We start from the raw sequence: 14,749 nt of genomic DNA, 5'->3' as shown, positions 1-14,749 counted from the left end.
CATCCCAGTCCTTGTCCTGATCCCGATCCCGTTCCCCGTCTGGATCCCGATCCCGGCTCCTGTACCGGTCCCGGTCCCGATCCCGATCCCGATCCCTGTCCTAATTCTGTTCCCCATCCCGATCCCGTTCCCCGTCTGGATCCCGATCTCGGTCCCCGGTCCCTGTCCTGATCCCGATCCCAGTCCAGATCCCGATCCCCGTCAGGATCCCGATCCCAGTCCCTGTCCTAATCCTGATCCCGGTCCCTGTCCTGATCCCGATTCCGGTCCCGATCCCAATCCTGCTCCTGGTCCCCATCCCGATCCCAGTCCAGATCCCAATCCCGATCCCGGTCCCTGTCCTGATCCCGATTCCGGTCCCGATCCCAATCCTGCTCCTGGTCCCAATCCCGGTCCGGATCCCGGTCCCGGTCCCGGCGCGATGTGATCGCTCCCGCACCATGTCCCGGCAGCGAGGTACGGGGGGGGGGGGGGGGGCTCCGAAGGGATGCGAGGCCGGGGGGCACCAACCCCAAACCGGGGGGAAAAGGGGGGTTCAGCCCTGGGGGAGCCCGTGGGAGCGGGGAAGGGAAAAGGGGGTTCGGGAAAAGAGGAGGGGGTGAAAAGGGGGGAGTGGGAGGCGCGGGGGCTGCGGGGTCAGAGCTGGAGGGGAAGGAGGGACGGGGTGTCCCCCCGACATTGGGGTGTCCCCCCGACATTGGGGTGTCCCCCCGACATTGGGGTGTCCCCCGACATTGGGGTGCCATGTCAGGCTGGGGGGGCCCAGCGCCCCTTCCAGCCCCCTCCCAGGGGCAATTTGGGGGTGCAGCAGCCGCGGGGGGAGCGTCCCCACCCTGCAGCCGTGGCCTGGAGCCTCCGCACATGACGAGTCACGCTGTGGCCGCGAGCAGCTCCCCGCAGCCTCCTCTGAGTCATCCCGCGCTGGGCCCGAGCCACCCCCGGGGTCCCCCGGGTCACCTCCACACCCCCGCACCCCCCGGGCGCCTCGTGGCTCGGATAAAACCCCAAAAGGCTGCCCCGAATCACCGCCCGCGCTGGCATCACCCGGGTGCTGCCGTTCCCATGGCATCCCCGGGGCCGCGAGGATGAGGAAGACGGCACGAGGATGATGATGATGATGATGATGATGCCACCGTGCCGCGGGCGGGAGCTTTGCTAGGAGACGCTCTGTGTGTGTTTGGGGGGCGTTTTCCTCCCGCTCCGCAGACCGAGGCTGATGTTTTCCATCCCGGCCGCTTTCCCTTGGCACGGCAGCGGGCACCGGGCACCGGGCCAGGGCTCAGGGCAGCCCCTGCAGCGGCTGCGGGCACGGCTGGGCACGGCTGGGCACGGATCGCTGCCCCAGCGGCCGGGGGAGGGCGCGGGGGGGGCGCAGCGAGGGCAAAAGGGTGAGAGAGAGGACGGAGATGTCATTGCCGAGGAATTCAGCCTGGGCGGAGGAGAGCAGAAAGGGAGGGAGGGGACGAGCCAGGCCCGCTGGCCAGGGGGGGACAGTCCCGTGTGCCCCACGCCGCCCGCAGGTCCCTCCAGCGCTCCCCTGCCCCAGCCCCCGCCGCTTTTCCCGCTGGGAGCTCTTCCCCCCCTTCCCTGCCCCGGTTTCCAGGGAAATCCAGATGTTTGGGCCCAGCTCCGGCGTTGCTCGGCCCGGACTCAGCGCTGCCAGATGTTTCCTCTCCCCCAGGGCTGGGTGTGGGCTCCGCGTCCGGGGACGCGCGGAGGGGACGGGGGGACCCCGGTGCCAGCAGCTCCGGGCAGGGGAGGGGGCGTCACCCGGCCCTGGGACCGTGTGACCGGGGGCTCCTTCCTCTGCCTCACCCAGGGAGTGCCAGCGCCTTTTTGGGGTGCCACCGCCTATTTGGGGTGCACCACATCCCCGTTAACACAGAGAAATTTGGGATTCATCCCCGTTAACCTGGAGAATTTTGGGATTCATCCCCGCAAACCTGGAGAAATTTGGGATTCATCCCTGTTAACTGGAAGAAATTTGGGATTCATCCATGTTAACCCGGAGAAAGTTGGGATTCATCTCTGTTAACCTGGAGAAATTTGGGATTCATCCCTGTTATCCTGGAGAAATTTGGGATTCATCCCTGTTATCCTGGAGAAATTTGGGATTCATCCCCATTAACCTGAAGAAATTTGGGATTCATCCCTGTTAACTGGAAGAAATTTGGGATTCATCCCTGTTAACGCAGAGAAATTTGGGGTTCGGGGATCTGGGGGTGTCGGGGTCACCTGTGGCGCTGCAGGTGCAGCATCGGCCGGTGGTGGCCTCACTGGCACTGTCCCTTTCCAGCTGTGCGGTGGCACAGGGGCTCCAGCAGGGCCCGGGGTGCTCTGGGGACAGCTGGCACCGGTGCCAGGCCGTGGGTGTTTGTTCCCAGAGCCCGGGGGGAGCCGGGCAGCGACCCCGGGGCACCGAGGGACATCTGCCCACTGCGGTGGTGGCACCTGGAGGTGCCCAGGGCGGGAGGGCCCTGCAGGAGCGGGGACAGACCGAGGGCACTCCTGGTCCTGCCCTGCAGCACCTGCACGGGCCCCAAACTGTCCCCACCGGGGACAGAGGGACCTGCCCGGAGTCCCTCGCGACACCGCGGGGTGGCGGCGGTGCTGGCCCGGCCCTCCCGCTGTCCCTGCTGCGGGCACAAAGCAGCTCCTTGTCCCTCTGTCCTTCCCCGCCTGGCGCTGAGCCCCGACCCCTGTCCCTACCCTCGGCATTTCAGCCTTCATCAGCCGCTCCAGCCTGCCGGGGCTCCTCTTCCTCCTCCTCATCTTCCTCATCCTCCTCCTCCTCCTCCTCCTCCGCACGTGCAGCAGCAGCAGCAGCCCCCGCCCACGGCTGCCCCGGTGCACCCGGGAACAAACCGGCTCTGTGAGCACAACAGAGGAGCCTTCATCCCCGCAGGGCCCCCTCCTCATCCTCCCCCGGTGCCCCCGCGCCCGTCAATGGCCGCATTGTGCCCGCCTGGGGCAGGTGCTGCAGCAGGGCAGGGCTGGTGGGACCGGGCACGTACCTGCCATGGCATCGGGGACACCTCCTGGCATCGGGGACACCCTATGGCATGGGGGACACCTCCTGGCATCGGGGACACCCCATGGAATTGGGGACACCCCATGGAATTGGGATCCTCCTATGGCATTGGGGACACCCCATGGCATTGGGGACACCCCATGGAATTGGGGACACCCTATGGCATCAGGGACACCCCATGGAATTGGGATCCTCCTATGGCATCGGGGACACCTCTATAGCATTGGGGACCCTCCATGGCATCAGGGACAACCCAAGGCATCGGGGACACCCCACAGCATCAGGGATCCCCCTATGGCATTGAGGACACCCCCACGGCATCGGGGACACCCCACAGCATCAGGGAACCCCCGGCCGTGCCCAGTGCAGGAGGCAGGGCCGGCGCAGCCCCCGCGGTGCTCTGCGTGTGCGGTGTCACGCTGCTGTCGCTGTCCCCTGCAGACCTGGACAAGCTGCTGTCGGACCTGCGCTCCTTCCTGCTCCTCCTGGACCGTGAGAGCCTCAGCGCCGCCGCTCGGGCCAAGAAGAGCTCGGTGTGGGAGCTGCTGGGGCGGCTGCAGGGCCCGGGTGAGTGCGGGGCTGGGGCTGTGTCTTGTACTGGATTGGTTAGCGAGAATCAGAATATTCAACGCAGAAGAAGATTTATGGTATCGGAATGGGAACTTCGCCCTGGTGCCCCTTTTACTCTCTTATGTTTTTGCTCTCTTACCCTCTTACTCTCTTATCCTCTTTTAGTCTCTCTCTCATCCTCTCTCCCCCTCTCTTCTCTCAGGCCTGCTCCGAGCTGTGCCTGGCAGCTCCCAGCAGGCCCCTGCACTTGGCCCTTTGCAATAAACCCCAAATTCCATGACCAGAAGAAGATTTCTTGTACTGTAATGGGAACCTCACTCTCATCCTCTTTACCACTCCCTTTGCCTCTCTCCCTCTTTGGGCCTGCTCCGAGCTGTGCCTGGCAGCTCCCAGCAGGGCCCTGCCCTTGGCCCTTTGCAATGAACCCCAAATTCCCCACCTGGCTGCAGAGATCTCTCATCTTCCTCCGTCCCCACCATCCCTGACACTCCTACAGGGATGGGGGTGCACAGGGTCACCAGGGTTAGGAGTATGAACGTGATTTGGGCCAGTGAGAGTCCATGACCCTCCCTGGGCCTTGCCCCCTCGCAGCAGAGGATGCCGAGTACATGATCATGCGCTGCCTCTCGCCCTCCCCGGGGCCCCCGCAGGGCCGGACCAGCCCGGGTGAGTGTCCCCCCCCTCCCCATCTCCTCCTCCACGCGTGTTTTGGGGGGGTCCCCGACCCCTCAGCTCCCCGGCACGGAGCTGCCACTGCTGCTTTTCCCCGCAGGCTCCGGGAGCGCGGATGCAGCGGGAGGCAGAGCCCGGCCGAGCCCGCCCGGAGCGGTGAGAGGGGAAACGAGGGGCTGGGGGGCTCAGGAGGGTGGGAGAGGGGGCAGAGAGGGGCTGGGGGGCTCAGGGGGTGGGAGAGAGGACAGAGAGGGGCTGGAGGGGCTCGGGGGATGGGAGAGGGGGCAGAGAGGGTCTGGGGGGCTCAGGGGGTGGCAGAGGGGGCACAGAGGGAGCTCAGGGGGTGGCAGAGGGGCTGGGGGGCTCAGGAGGGTGGGAGAGGGGGCACCGAGGGGCTGGGGGGCTCAGGGGGATGAGAGAGGGGCTGGGGGGGCCCAGGGCGGGCACCGAGGGAGCTCAGGGGGTTGAGAGAGGGGGCACCGAGGGGCTGGGGGGCTCAGGGGGATGAGAGAGGGGCTGGGGGGGCTGGGGGGGCTCAGGGCGGGCACCGAGGGAGCTCAGGGGGTGGCAGAGGGGGCACCGAGGGGCTGAGGGGGCTCACAGGGTGGGAGAGGGCGCAGAGAGGGGGCTCAGGGGGTGGCAGAGGGGGGCCCATCCCATGCCCGCGATGGCACCGCTGGCCAGCCTTGCTGGCAGCGAGGCTCCAACCAGCCCGGGAGGTTTTTTGGTGCCCACCCGCCCCCGGACCCTGCGAGGTTTCCCCACATCTGGAACCCCCCCTGTACCCCCAGAACAAGGAGCCGGGCGCCCCCCCGAGACCCCCGGCCCCCCCGGCCCCCCCGGCCGATGACTCCTACGAGGACACGGAACCCCCCGGGCACGGCAGAACCGGTGAGGACCCCCCGCGCCCCCTCCCCAGCGCCCCCCGCCCTCCCCAGCCCTGACCCCATCCCCGCTCCCAGGCGGCGGCGACAGCGACAGCAGCCACTACGAGTCGTACGGAGAGGAGGAAGAGGAGGAGGAGGAGGAGGCGGTGAAGGACCGGGCTCATTACCTGCGCTGCAGCGCCGAGGCCGAGCCCCCCGGGCGCCCCGAGGCGCAGCTCTGCGGGTTCCTGTGGAGGAAGCGCTGGCTCGGGCAGTGGGCAAAGCAGCTCTTCATCGTCAGGGAGCACGTGCTGCTGGTGAGGAGGGTGCATGGAGGCATGGAGGGGGAAGGTGAGACAGGAAAGCCTCATAAATATGATTGTCTGGCAAAAGATGTCGAGAATATAAGCAAGATTGAAATGAAAGCAAGTTTAGGTGATCCAGAGGGGACAGACACACAGACAGACAGGCAGAGTGTTGGGGAAGATGAAACAGGAAAGCCTTATCAATATGATTGTCTGGCAAAAGATTTTGAGAATATGGAAACTATAAGCGAGATTGAAATGAAAGCAAGCTTTGAGATCCCTCAGTTACTGAACAGCTGGAAAACAATGGTGTGGCTGGCTGAAGGTGATCCCCTTTTGATGGAACAACACCCTCTGCCTGCAGACAGCTCCAAGGGGCAGAGCAGACCCTGCCAGCTTGGCAGAAGGGCCCAAAGAGGAGTTTTTAGGGTTTAAAATGGAACACAGGATGGTGATGTAGTGATTCTATAGGCTGTACGTAAATGCTGTAGGATTTGTATCTTGTACTGGATTGGTTAGTGGGAATCAGAATATTCAACACAGAAGATGATTTATGGTGCTGTAACGGGAACCTCGCTCTCTTACCCTTTTGCTCTCTCACCCTCTCATCCTCTCTCCCCCTCTCTTCTCTCAGCCCTGCTCTGAGCTGTGCCTGGCAGCTCCCAGCAGGGCCCTGCCCTTGGCCCTTTGCAATAAACCCCAAATTCCCCACCTGGCTGCAGAGATCTCTGCTCTCCATCCATCCCCACCATCCCACCCCCCTCACTCCTACAGGCATGGAGGGGCTCCCCTGGCCCCTCGGAGCGCCCCTGACCCCGCTGTGCCCCCCTCAGGGTTTCAGGTGCGCCGCTGACCTGCAGCCCGTGCTGGAGCTGGACCTGCGCGGCTGCCGCGTCACCGCCAAGGACAAGCGGGGCAAGAAGATGCCGCACGCCCTGAAGGTGACAGGGACAGCAGGAGAGGTGCTGGTCATCGGCTTCCAGAGCCGGCAGCAGGCTGAGGACTGGAGGAAGGTTTGGAGGTGTTGCCGCCGGGCAGGAGCGGGGTGGGCAGGGGGCTGCCGCTGGCAGGGGCTCTGTATAAATCACCAAGTTCCTCCATCTTTGTCTCCACAACCCCCATACCAAAAATCCTAAAATCGCCATTTTCACCCTGTGATCATTTTATTATTACACTATTCAAACTTCTGTGACTTTCCGGTCCTCATACAAAGCTGGCAACTGGCTCCAGGGGTCAAAATCAAACCCACAGGTGTTCTGGGCTGCGTGCCTGGGGGGGTCCTGAGCAACTCTGGACACCCAGAGGGATGCACTGAGTTCTGACAGAAGTGGAAATAGGATGGGGGTGGAGAGGGTCACCAGGGTTAAGAGTTTTATCGCCAGCTGGGGGCTGTGCACAAATCACAAACAGGACAGGGCTGCTGGGAACGTGCCTTGAGCTGTTTGATTTTCCAGCATCAACCTCATTCCATGGTTATGACAATGGGAAGATGCCACCAGCTCACATCCCAGGCAGCAGACCCAGAACTCAATGTTACAACTCACTTTATAAGTGTTTTGACCAATCCTACAAAGCAAAAGCACATTGACAGTAGTTCTATCCAACCACTGTAAGCACAGGCACCTTTGGTTAAACAATGCTTGCTTATTTCAAATACAATCCCTGCTTGTGAGCCTTCAAACACAACGCACAGAGCTCCATTATTAAGCTTAGAACTTCCTAATATCTCACTAGATAAACTTTTCTGTAGTTTAGAGAATTATTCTAGACAAGTGTTAATACACAGACCATTGTTCTAGTTGTCTTTGCTTTTCTACAGTTTAAATAATTTTTCTGCTGCCCAATCTCATGGCTGCTGCTCAGCTCCACTCACAGTTCTGCTGCCTCTGAGGCCTTTTGCAGCTTTCCCAAACCCCTCTGATTCTGTAGATTCCCACAGGGGAAATGGGGGCGCAGCCCTGCTCAGGTGCTCCCGGGGTGTGTCCCCATTCCCTTTTTGGGGTTGTGAGGAGCGGGAGCGAGGGGTGCAGCGCTGCCCGTTTGGCTCTGCAGGTGATCGAGGAGGTGAGCAGCGATGCCCCGAGCGGGCTGGCAGCGCTCAGTGTCCCCGCACCGCCTTCCTCGAGGCTCAGCAGGGTGAGTTTGTCCCCTGGGAAACTCAGGAGTGGCTCAGGAATACACCCCAACCCCTTATCCTGCACTCTTTTTGGGGAGGGGGTCAGGAGTGCACACCAACCCCAAATCCTGGGCTCCTTTTGGGGAGGGGTCAGGAATACACCCCGACCCCTTATCCTGGGCTCCTTTTGGGGAGGGGGTCAGGAATACATCCCAACCCCAAATCCCACACTCCTTTGGGGAGGGGGTCAGGAATACATCCCAACCCCAAATCCCACACTCCTTTGGGGAGGGGGTCAGGAATACACCCCAACCCCAAATCCCACACTCCTTTTGGGAGGGGGTCAGGAATACACCCCAACCCGAAATCCCGCACTCCTTTTGGGGAGGGGGTCAGGGTGCAGGGGGCTGAGACCCCACCCAGCTGGGTTCTGAGCCTGCCGCACCCCAGCTCGGCAAGGAGGAAGAGGAGGATGAGAATCGCTGCCGGCAGAGCCCGGCCCGCAGCCCGCGGCCCGGAGAGGACGCCAAAGGAGGTGGGGGCTGCGAGGGGCTGGGGGTCGGGGAGCTGCAAAGGGCCGGGGTTTGGGGGTACCTGCGAGGGGCCGGGGGTGCCGGGCCGGGGTTTTGGGGGTGCCACCCTCGGGGGGGGGGCAGCAAAGGGCCGGGGTTCGGGGGGGGGTGCTGGGCCGGGGTTCCGGGCTTGCCGCCCCCCGTGGGGGCTGTGAGGGGCCGGGGTTTTGGGGGTGCCACCCTCGTGGGGGGCTGCAAAGGGCCGGGGTTTGGGGGGTACCTGCGAGGGGCCGGGGTTCGGGGGTGCTGTCCCCGGGCGAGGTTGCAAAGGGCCGGGGTTTGGGGGAGCTGCGAGGGGTCGGGGGTGCCGGGCCGGGGTTTTGGGGTGCCGCCCCCGTGGGGGGCTGCGAGGGGCCGGGATTTGGGGGTGCCACTGACCGGGTGCCCGCAGGGTTCCTGGCCGTGCGGCTGCGGGGCCGCTGGCAGCGCCTGTGGTGCGCGGTCCGGCACGGAGCCCTGCGCATGTTCCCGGAGCCCGGCGCTGCCCAGCGCCCCGTGTGCGCCCTGCGCCTGGACGGCTGCGAGGTGACCCCCGGGGCGGCCGCCGGATCCCCCCAAAACCTCCGGATCCGAATCGCCCAGCGCGGCCGGGAGCTCGCCCTGCTGCAGGTGAGGGACCAGCAGGGTACCCCCGAGTCACTCCTGGGGGTCACCTGGACCCTGTCTAGGGGGGCACCCCTGAGCCCAGATCCTGTCCTGTCACACACCCCCGAGCCCAGACCCTTCCTGGGGGCACCCCCGAGCCCAGACCCTTTCTGGGGGCACCCCCTGAGCCCAGACCATGTTTAGGGGGCACTCGCTGAGCCTGGGCCCTGCCCCAGGGGCACCGCTTGAGCACAGACCCTGCCCTGGGGGCACCCCCTGAGCCCAGACCCTGCCCCTGGGGCACCCCCTGAGCCCAGACCCTGCCCTGGGACACCACTGAGCTCAGACCCTGCCCTGGTAGACACCCCCTGAGTCTGAACCCTGCTGCAGGGGCACCCCCTGAGCCCAGACCATGTCTAGGGGGGCACTCCCTGAGCCCAGACCCTACCCTGAGACGCACCCCTTGATCCCAGACTCTGGCCAGGGGCACCCCCTGAGGCCAGGCCCTGCCCCAGGGGCACCCCTTGAACCCAGGCCCTGCCCCAGGGGCACCCCTTGAACCCAGGCCCTGCCCCAGGGGCACCCCTTGAACCCAGGCCCTGCCCCGGGGGTACCCCCTGAGCCCAGCCCCTGCCCCCCCCAGGCCCGTTCGGACGAGGAAAGGGAAGCGTGGCTGAAGACCCTGCAGGCCAGGGGAGGAGCGGAGCCAAAGAAGGGCGATGGGCCCCCCCCGAGACCCCCCAGGCCGAGCAGCCGCCCCGCTGCCGGGTAAGGACCTTGGGGACCCCCCGGCCCTCCCGCTCCGGGTGGGATGCGGGGGTAACGCGACCCCTCTGCCCTCAGGGGGCTCCTGCTGCGCCGGGTGCCCACCCCCAACGCCTACATGGACGATCCCTTCGGGCAGGGACCAGCTGAGACCCCCAAACGTCTCTACTCCAACGCGGAGCGGCTGCAGCAGCTGGTAACGTCTGCCGGGGGTCTGTGCCCCCCACTCGTGCCCCTCAGCGCGGGGGGATCCACTCCCACTCCCACTCCACCATCCCCTTGCCCACGGGCTTCTCTCGGCCTTCCTTCGGCAGCAGCAGAGCCTGGACCGGGCAGCGCAGGGGCAGCGCCCGAGACCCGCGTCTGCCGTGCCCAGCGGTGCCAGCAGCGCCGCCCCGGGCGGTGCCCGGCCCGCACACGCAGGTGAGAGGGGCAGGGTGTGCCCACCTTCCCCAGAGCTGGGATTTCTGTGTCCTTCCCCTGTTCTTCCTCCCCAGCGTTCCTCCTCTTCCCTTCCTCCTGATCACCCTTCCTCTTCCCTTTCTCCCCAGTGTCCCTCCTCTGCTCTGTCCCCTGAGCATCCTTCCCCTGCCTTTCCTCCTCACCCTCCTTCCTGCCCTTCCTCCTCACCTCCCTCCTGATTATCCTTTCTCTTCTCTTTCTCCAGACCCTCCCTGTTCTTTCCTTCCTCCTCACCCTCCCTCCTCTTCCCTTCCTTCCCACCATCTCTTCTCTTCTCTTCTCTTCTCTTCTCTTCTCTTCTCTTCTCTTCTCTTCTCTTCTCTTCTCTTCTCTTCTCTTCTCTTCTCTTCTCTTCTCTTCTTCCCTTCCCCATCACCCTTACTCTCCCTTCCTTTCCCTGCCCTTCCTCCTGATCCTCCCTCCTCTTCCCTTCCTCATCAGCCTTTCTCTTCCCTTCATCCTGATCATTCTTTCTATTCCCCTCCTTCCCACCATCCTTTCTCTTCCTCTGGACCCTCCCTCTTCTTCCCTTCCTCCTGATCTTCCCTTCCCTTCCCTTCCCTTCCCTTCCCTTCCCTTCCCTTCCCTTCCCTTCCCTTCCCTTCCCTTCCCTTCCCTTCCCTTCCCTTCCCTTCCCTTCCCTTCCCTTCCCTTCCCTTCCCTTCCCTTCCCACCATCTCCCTGCCCTTCCTCCTGACCGTGCCTCCTCTTCCCTCCCTCCCCAGCTCTCCAGGCCAGGCCTGCCAGTGCCCAGCTGCCCCAGGACAGCCCCAGCCTGCAGAGCCGGGATCTGTGCCTGTCCCAGCACACCCTGACCCTGCCCCAGACGAGGGGCACGCGGGAAGGACTCGAGGTCCTCGTCGGTAGGAGCACGCAGGGGCTCTGGGGATGTTATGGTCTCTTCCAGACAGGTCTTGTGAGCTCTCAGAGAAATATTTCACACCTAAAATAGCATAAAATCAGCAAGATGGCTTCTGTAGTAGTGTTAGAAGCAGAAAAGTTTTAAGAGAAGGCAAAATGACAAAGCTCTTTACAGAGAAAACCTGAGCTGAGGGCAAAAATCTCTCGCTCCTAGTAAAACACCCTACAAAAAACATTTGTTCTTTTGTTCTCTTCTTTTTCTAGTAAATTGCTTGAGTGAGACTTTTTAGCTTCTGTCTCACTGGCTGTCCTTCAGTTTGAAGTAAAGTCCCCAAAGTCCTATGAAGTGTCTTTTTTTCTAATTAAAGAGAGAAACTTCAGAGCTTCTTTTCCTTTTTAAAAAGACAAAAGATAATTTAGTCACTCTGTTGTGGCATTCACATTCTCTGAAAAAATCCCTTTGCCCAGGATTTTTCTCCTGGGAAGCTGAGAAGCCTCAGAGAAAAAGGAAAACAATTCTGATCTTATTTGCTTCTCCTGTGTTTTGCTGCTTTGGAATGTGTTTGGAGATTGTTTACCCACAGGTGATTGTTTCATTGGATTCTGCTGGGAGTTGTTTTCACTCTTTTGGCCAATCAGGGCCAAGCTGTGTCAGGGCTCTGGAAAGAGTCAGGAGTTTTCATTATTATCTTTTGAGCATTGAGTATCTTTTCTGTATTCTTTAGTATAGTTTAGAATAGTATTCTTTAACATAATATAGTATCATAAAATAGAGAGAACATGGAGTCAGATGCATCACTCCTGCCTTCATTGGGGCATTTCTCAGCAAATACAAAATTCTTTTCCTGCACTCTGGGCCAGGCACTGTCCACTCCTGTCCGGGCACTGCCCACTCTGGGGCCAGGCACTGCCCACTCTGTGGCCACTCCTGGATGGGCACTGCCTACTCTGGGGTTGGGAACTGCCCACTCTGGGGTCACTCTGGGCCGGGCACTGCCCACTCCTGGCCGGGCACTGCCCACTCCTGGTGGGCACTGCCTACTCCTGGCTAGGCACTGCCCACTCTGGGGTCAGGCACTGCCCACTCTGGGGTCACTCTGGGTCAGGCACTGCCCATTCTGGGCTGGGCACTGCCCACTCTTGGCAGGGCACTGCCCACAGTGGGCCGGGCACTGCTCACTCTGGGGTCACTCTGGGTCAGGCACTGCCCACTCTTGGCAGGGCACTGCTCACTCTGGGGTTGAGCACTGCCCACTCTGTGCCCACTCCCGGCCGGGCAATGCCCACTCTGTGGCCACTCTGGGTTGGGCACTGCCCACTCCTGGCCGGGCACTGCCCATTCTGTCCTTGCAGGGCACAGAGCCTTTCCCAAGCTGGAGCAGCAGGTGGGGCCGCTGGAGAGGGCCGTGCAGGGCAGGCTGAGAGCCGGCTCCGAGATGAACCTGCTGAGCCTCGGGAAGTCCCTCAAGGGTCACATCGCTGCCACCGCCGGCTCGGCTGGCTCCGAGGTGGGGAACACCGAGGTTTGAATTAAAGGATCCCCTGAATTACAGAGATAGCGAGGTTTGGAGGGAACCTCTCACCCTTTTTGTGCTGTTTTTCCCTCAGGGGTCGTTCCTCAGGCCGCTGCTGAAGCGCACCACGTCAGCCAGGAGCGCCCTGAGGCCGCCGCCATCCCCGGTCGTGGCAGGGAAGGGAAATGTGATGAGGAAGACAAAGGTAATTCTGGATTAGGTGTCTCGGTTTGGAAAGCCAGGTGTCTGCTGAGGAAGGCAGGAGCCTCCCCTGAAATGTAAAAAATGTAAAACCCCCTTTGTGACCGTGCTCACAGGGGTCTGAGGATGAGGGAAGAGACGAGGATCTGACTCCATGTTTCAGAAGGCTGATTTATTATTTTATGATATATATTACATTAAAACTCTACTAAAAGAATAGAAGAAAGGATTTCATGAGAAGGCCAGCTAAGAATAGAAAAGAAGGAATGATCACAAAGGCTTGTGGCTTGGAGAGAGAGTCCGAGCCAGCTGACTGTGATTGGCCATTAATTAGAAACAACCACATGAAACCAATCACAGATCCACCTGTTGCATTCCACAGCAGCAGATAACCATTGGTTACATTTTGTTCCTGAGGCCTCTCAGCTTCTTAGGAGAAAAAATCCTAAGGAAAGGATTTTCCATCAAAGATGTCTGCGACACCCCCTCCCTCCAAAATGCTATAAATTTTAATTTAAGGGGCTCTCAGACAAAAAATATGGGAGCAGGAATAACAGTTCTTTAACAGGGAAGAAAATAAAAAGATAAAATAAACAATGCAGTGAACTAAACCAACACTGCCAGAGTCAGAACCCAGCCTGACACCCTGTGGGTCAGGGTGTGGGCAGCAGAACCATTGGAATTGTGGCTCAGCCCTCCTGCAGTGCCAGGGCTGGTTCTGCTGGAGCAGGGATCCTGGAGAAGGGTGGAGTCTCTTCCTCTGAAGATCCAGGGGAAGGAGAGGCAGCTGCTGCTCCTCTGGGGAATCCAGTTGAGAAAAGCCATGCTGTTATTCCAGAAACTCCAGATTCTATCCAGGTAGGAATGCTTGGCTGGTGTCCCAGAATCTCCAGATTATATCCAGGCAGGAATGCTTGGCTGGTGTCCCAGAATCTCCAGATTCTATCCAGGTAGGAATGCTTGGCTGGTGTCCCAGAATCTCCAGATTATATCCAGGCAGGAATGCTTGGCTCCTCCCTCTGGGCTCCCATCTCCCAATGGGATGCTGTAGTTCTTATCAGCCATGCAGGGACATTCAATGGCCTCTTATCAGCAGATGTCTCCCCAGAGGGAGGAGTGGCTGTGGAAGAGATCAGGAAAACTGCCCATGAACAGGAGACAGCTGCCATGCAGATGGGGAATTGAACACAATTTGCTTGGCAATCCAGGACAGAAAGGTTTAGGGGATCCTACACAACAGGGAAATGAGGGATTGACCCCCCACAATTTAATTTATCCAGGAGTGGGAGATGAAATCTGCGATGTGAGCACCACGGAGTCTCCCAGAGAGCGTCGGGCCGCGCGTGGATCGTGCAGGACCAGCCTGGGACCAGCCTGGAATTCGACTTTTACCCACCAGTATCAACGCTACCACTACGCACATCTATTTTTATATCCAGATATATCGATGCACACATATCAGCTCCCCAGCCGGGGGTCTCCTGCCTCTCCCTGCTGCATCCCCACCTCCTTTTTGGGGTGCACACCTCCAGGAGCTGCTGGCTCTGTCCCCAGTGTGGGCCCACCCCGAATTTCCAGGGATGGGTGTGGACAAACCCTGGGGGACACAGATTTATTTGGGAGGGATCCGATTCCATTCCCTGGAGCCAGCGGGACCCGGGCTGGGCCCTGGGTGCTTTTCCAACAGCTGTGCTTGTCAGGGCTTGGTTTGATTGGAGAAATGTTTATTTTGATTTTTTTTTTTTTAGAGAATTAAAAAAAATGAATAATACTTGGGTTTTATGGGAAAGGGTGAGCTGGGAAGTGGGGTGAGGGGGGTGTCCTTGTCCTTATCCTGGTGAGTGCGGCTCTGTCCTGCTAAAGGGGTTTGTGGGGTCCATCCCCATCCCAGTGAAGGGGTTTGTGGGGTTATGCCTGATCCCAGGGAGGGAATTTGTGGGGTCAATCCCCATCCTGTTAAAGGGGTTTATGGGCTCCATCCAGGTGAAGGGGTTTGTGGGGTCAATCCTGATCCCAGGGAAGGAGTTTGTGGGGTCCATCCCCATCCTGGTAAAGGGGTTTGTGGGGTATCCCAATCCCAGTGAAGGGGTTTGTGGGGTCCATCCAGAGTGGACTGATGGCCCCCCCACAGTGTGTGGGGGTTTGTTCCCATCCAAGTGTGTGGGGTCCAGGCCATTCTGATGAAGGGGTTTGTGGGGTCAATCCTGATCCCAAGGAAGGAGTTTTTGG

General features: G+C 60.8%; 1 protein-coding gene across 1 annotated transcript; it reads left to right on the top strand.

Moving 5' to 3' along the window:
- The first annotated feature begins 24 nt into the window (after positions 1–24).
- LOC118695137 (actin filament-associated protein 1-like 2) lies at positions 25–14,260 on the top strand. The gene is made up of 17 exons (XM_054517533.1): positions 25–456; positions 3,473–3,598; positions 4,193–4,267; positions 4,374–4,429; positions 5,065–5,164; positions 5,236–5,456; positions 6,278–6,457; positions 7,497–7,580; positions 8,011–8,095; positions 8,524–8,741; positions 9,361–9,485; positions 9,561–9,678; positions 9,797–9,905; positions 10,670–10,807; positions 12,159–12,313; positions 12,414–12,524; positions 13,801–14,260. Exons 1-17 carry the CDS (start codon positions 441–443, stop codon positions 13,825–13,827), a joined length of 1,944 nt encoding a protein of 647 aa, XP_054373508.1. The 5' UTR covers positions 25–440; the 3' UTR covers positions 13,828–14,260.
- The last annotated feature ends 489 nt before the right edge of the window (positions 14,261–14,749 follow it).

This window comes from Molothrus ater, chromosome 28 (genome assembly GCF_012460135.2).
Source record: "Molothrus ater isolate BHLD 08-10-18 breed brown headed cowbird chromosome 28, BPBGC_Mater_1.1, whole genome shotgun sequence".
Taxonomy (NCBI): domain Eukaryota; kingdom Metazoa; phylum Chordata; class Aves; order Passeriformes; family Icteridae; genus Molothrus; species Molothrus ater.
This window is presented reverse-complemented; position numbering and strand designations above follow the sequence as displayed.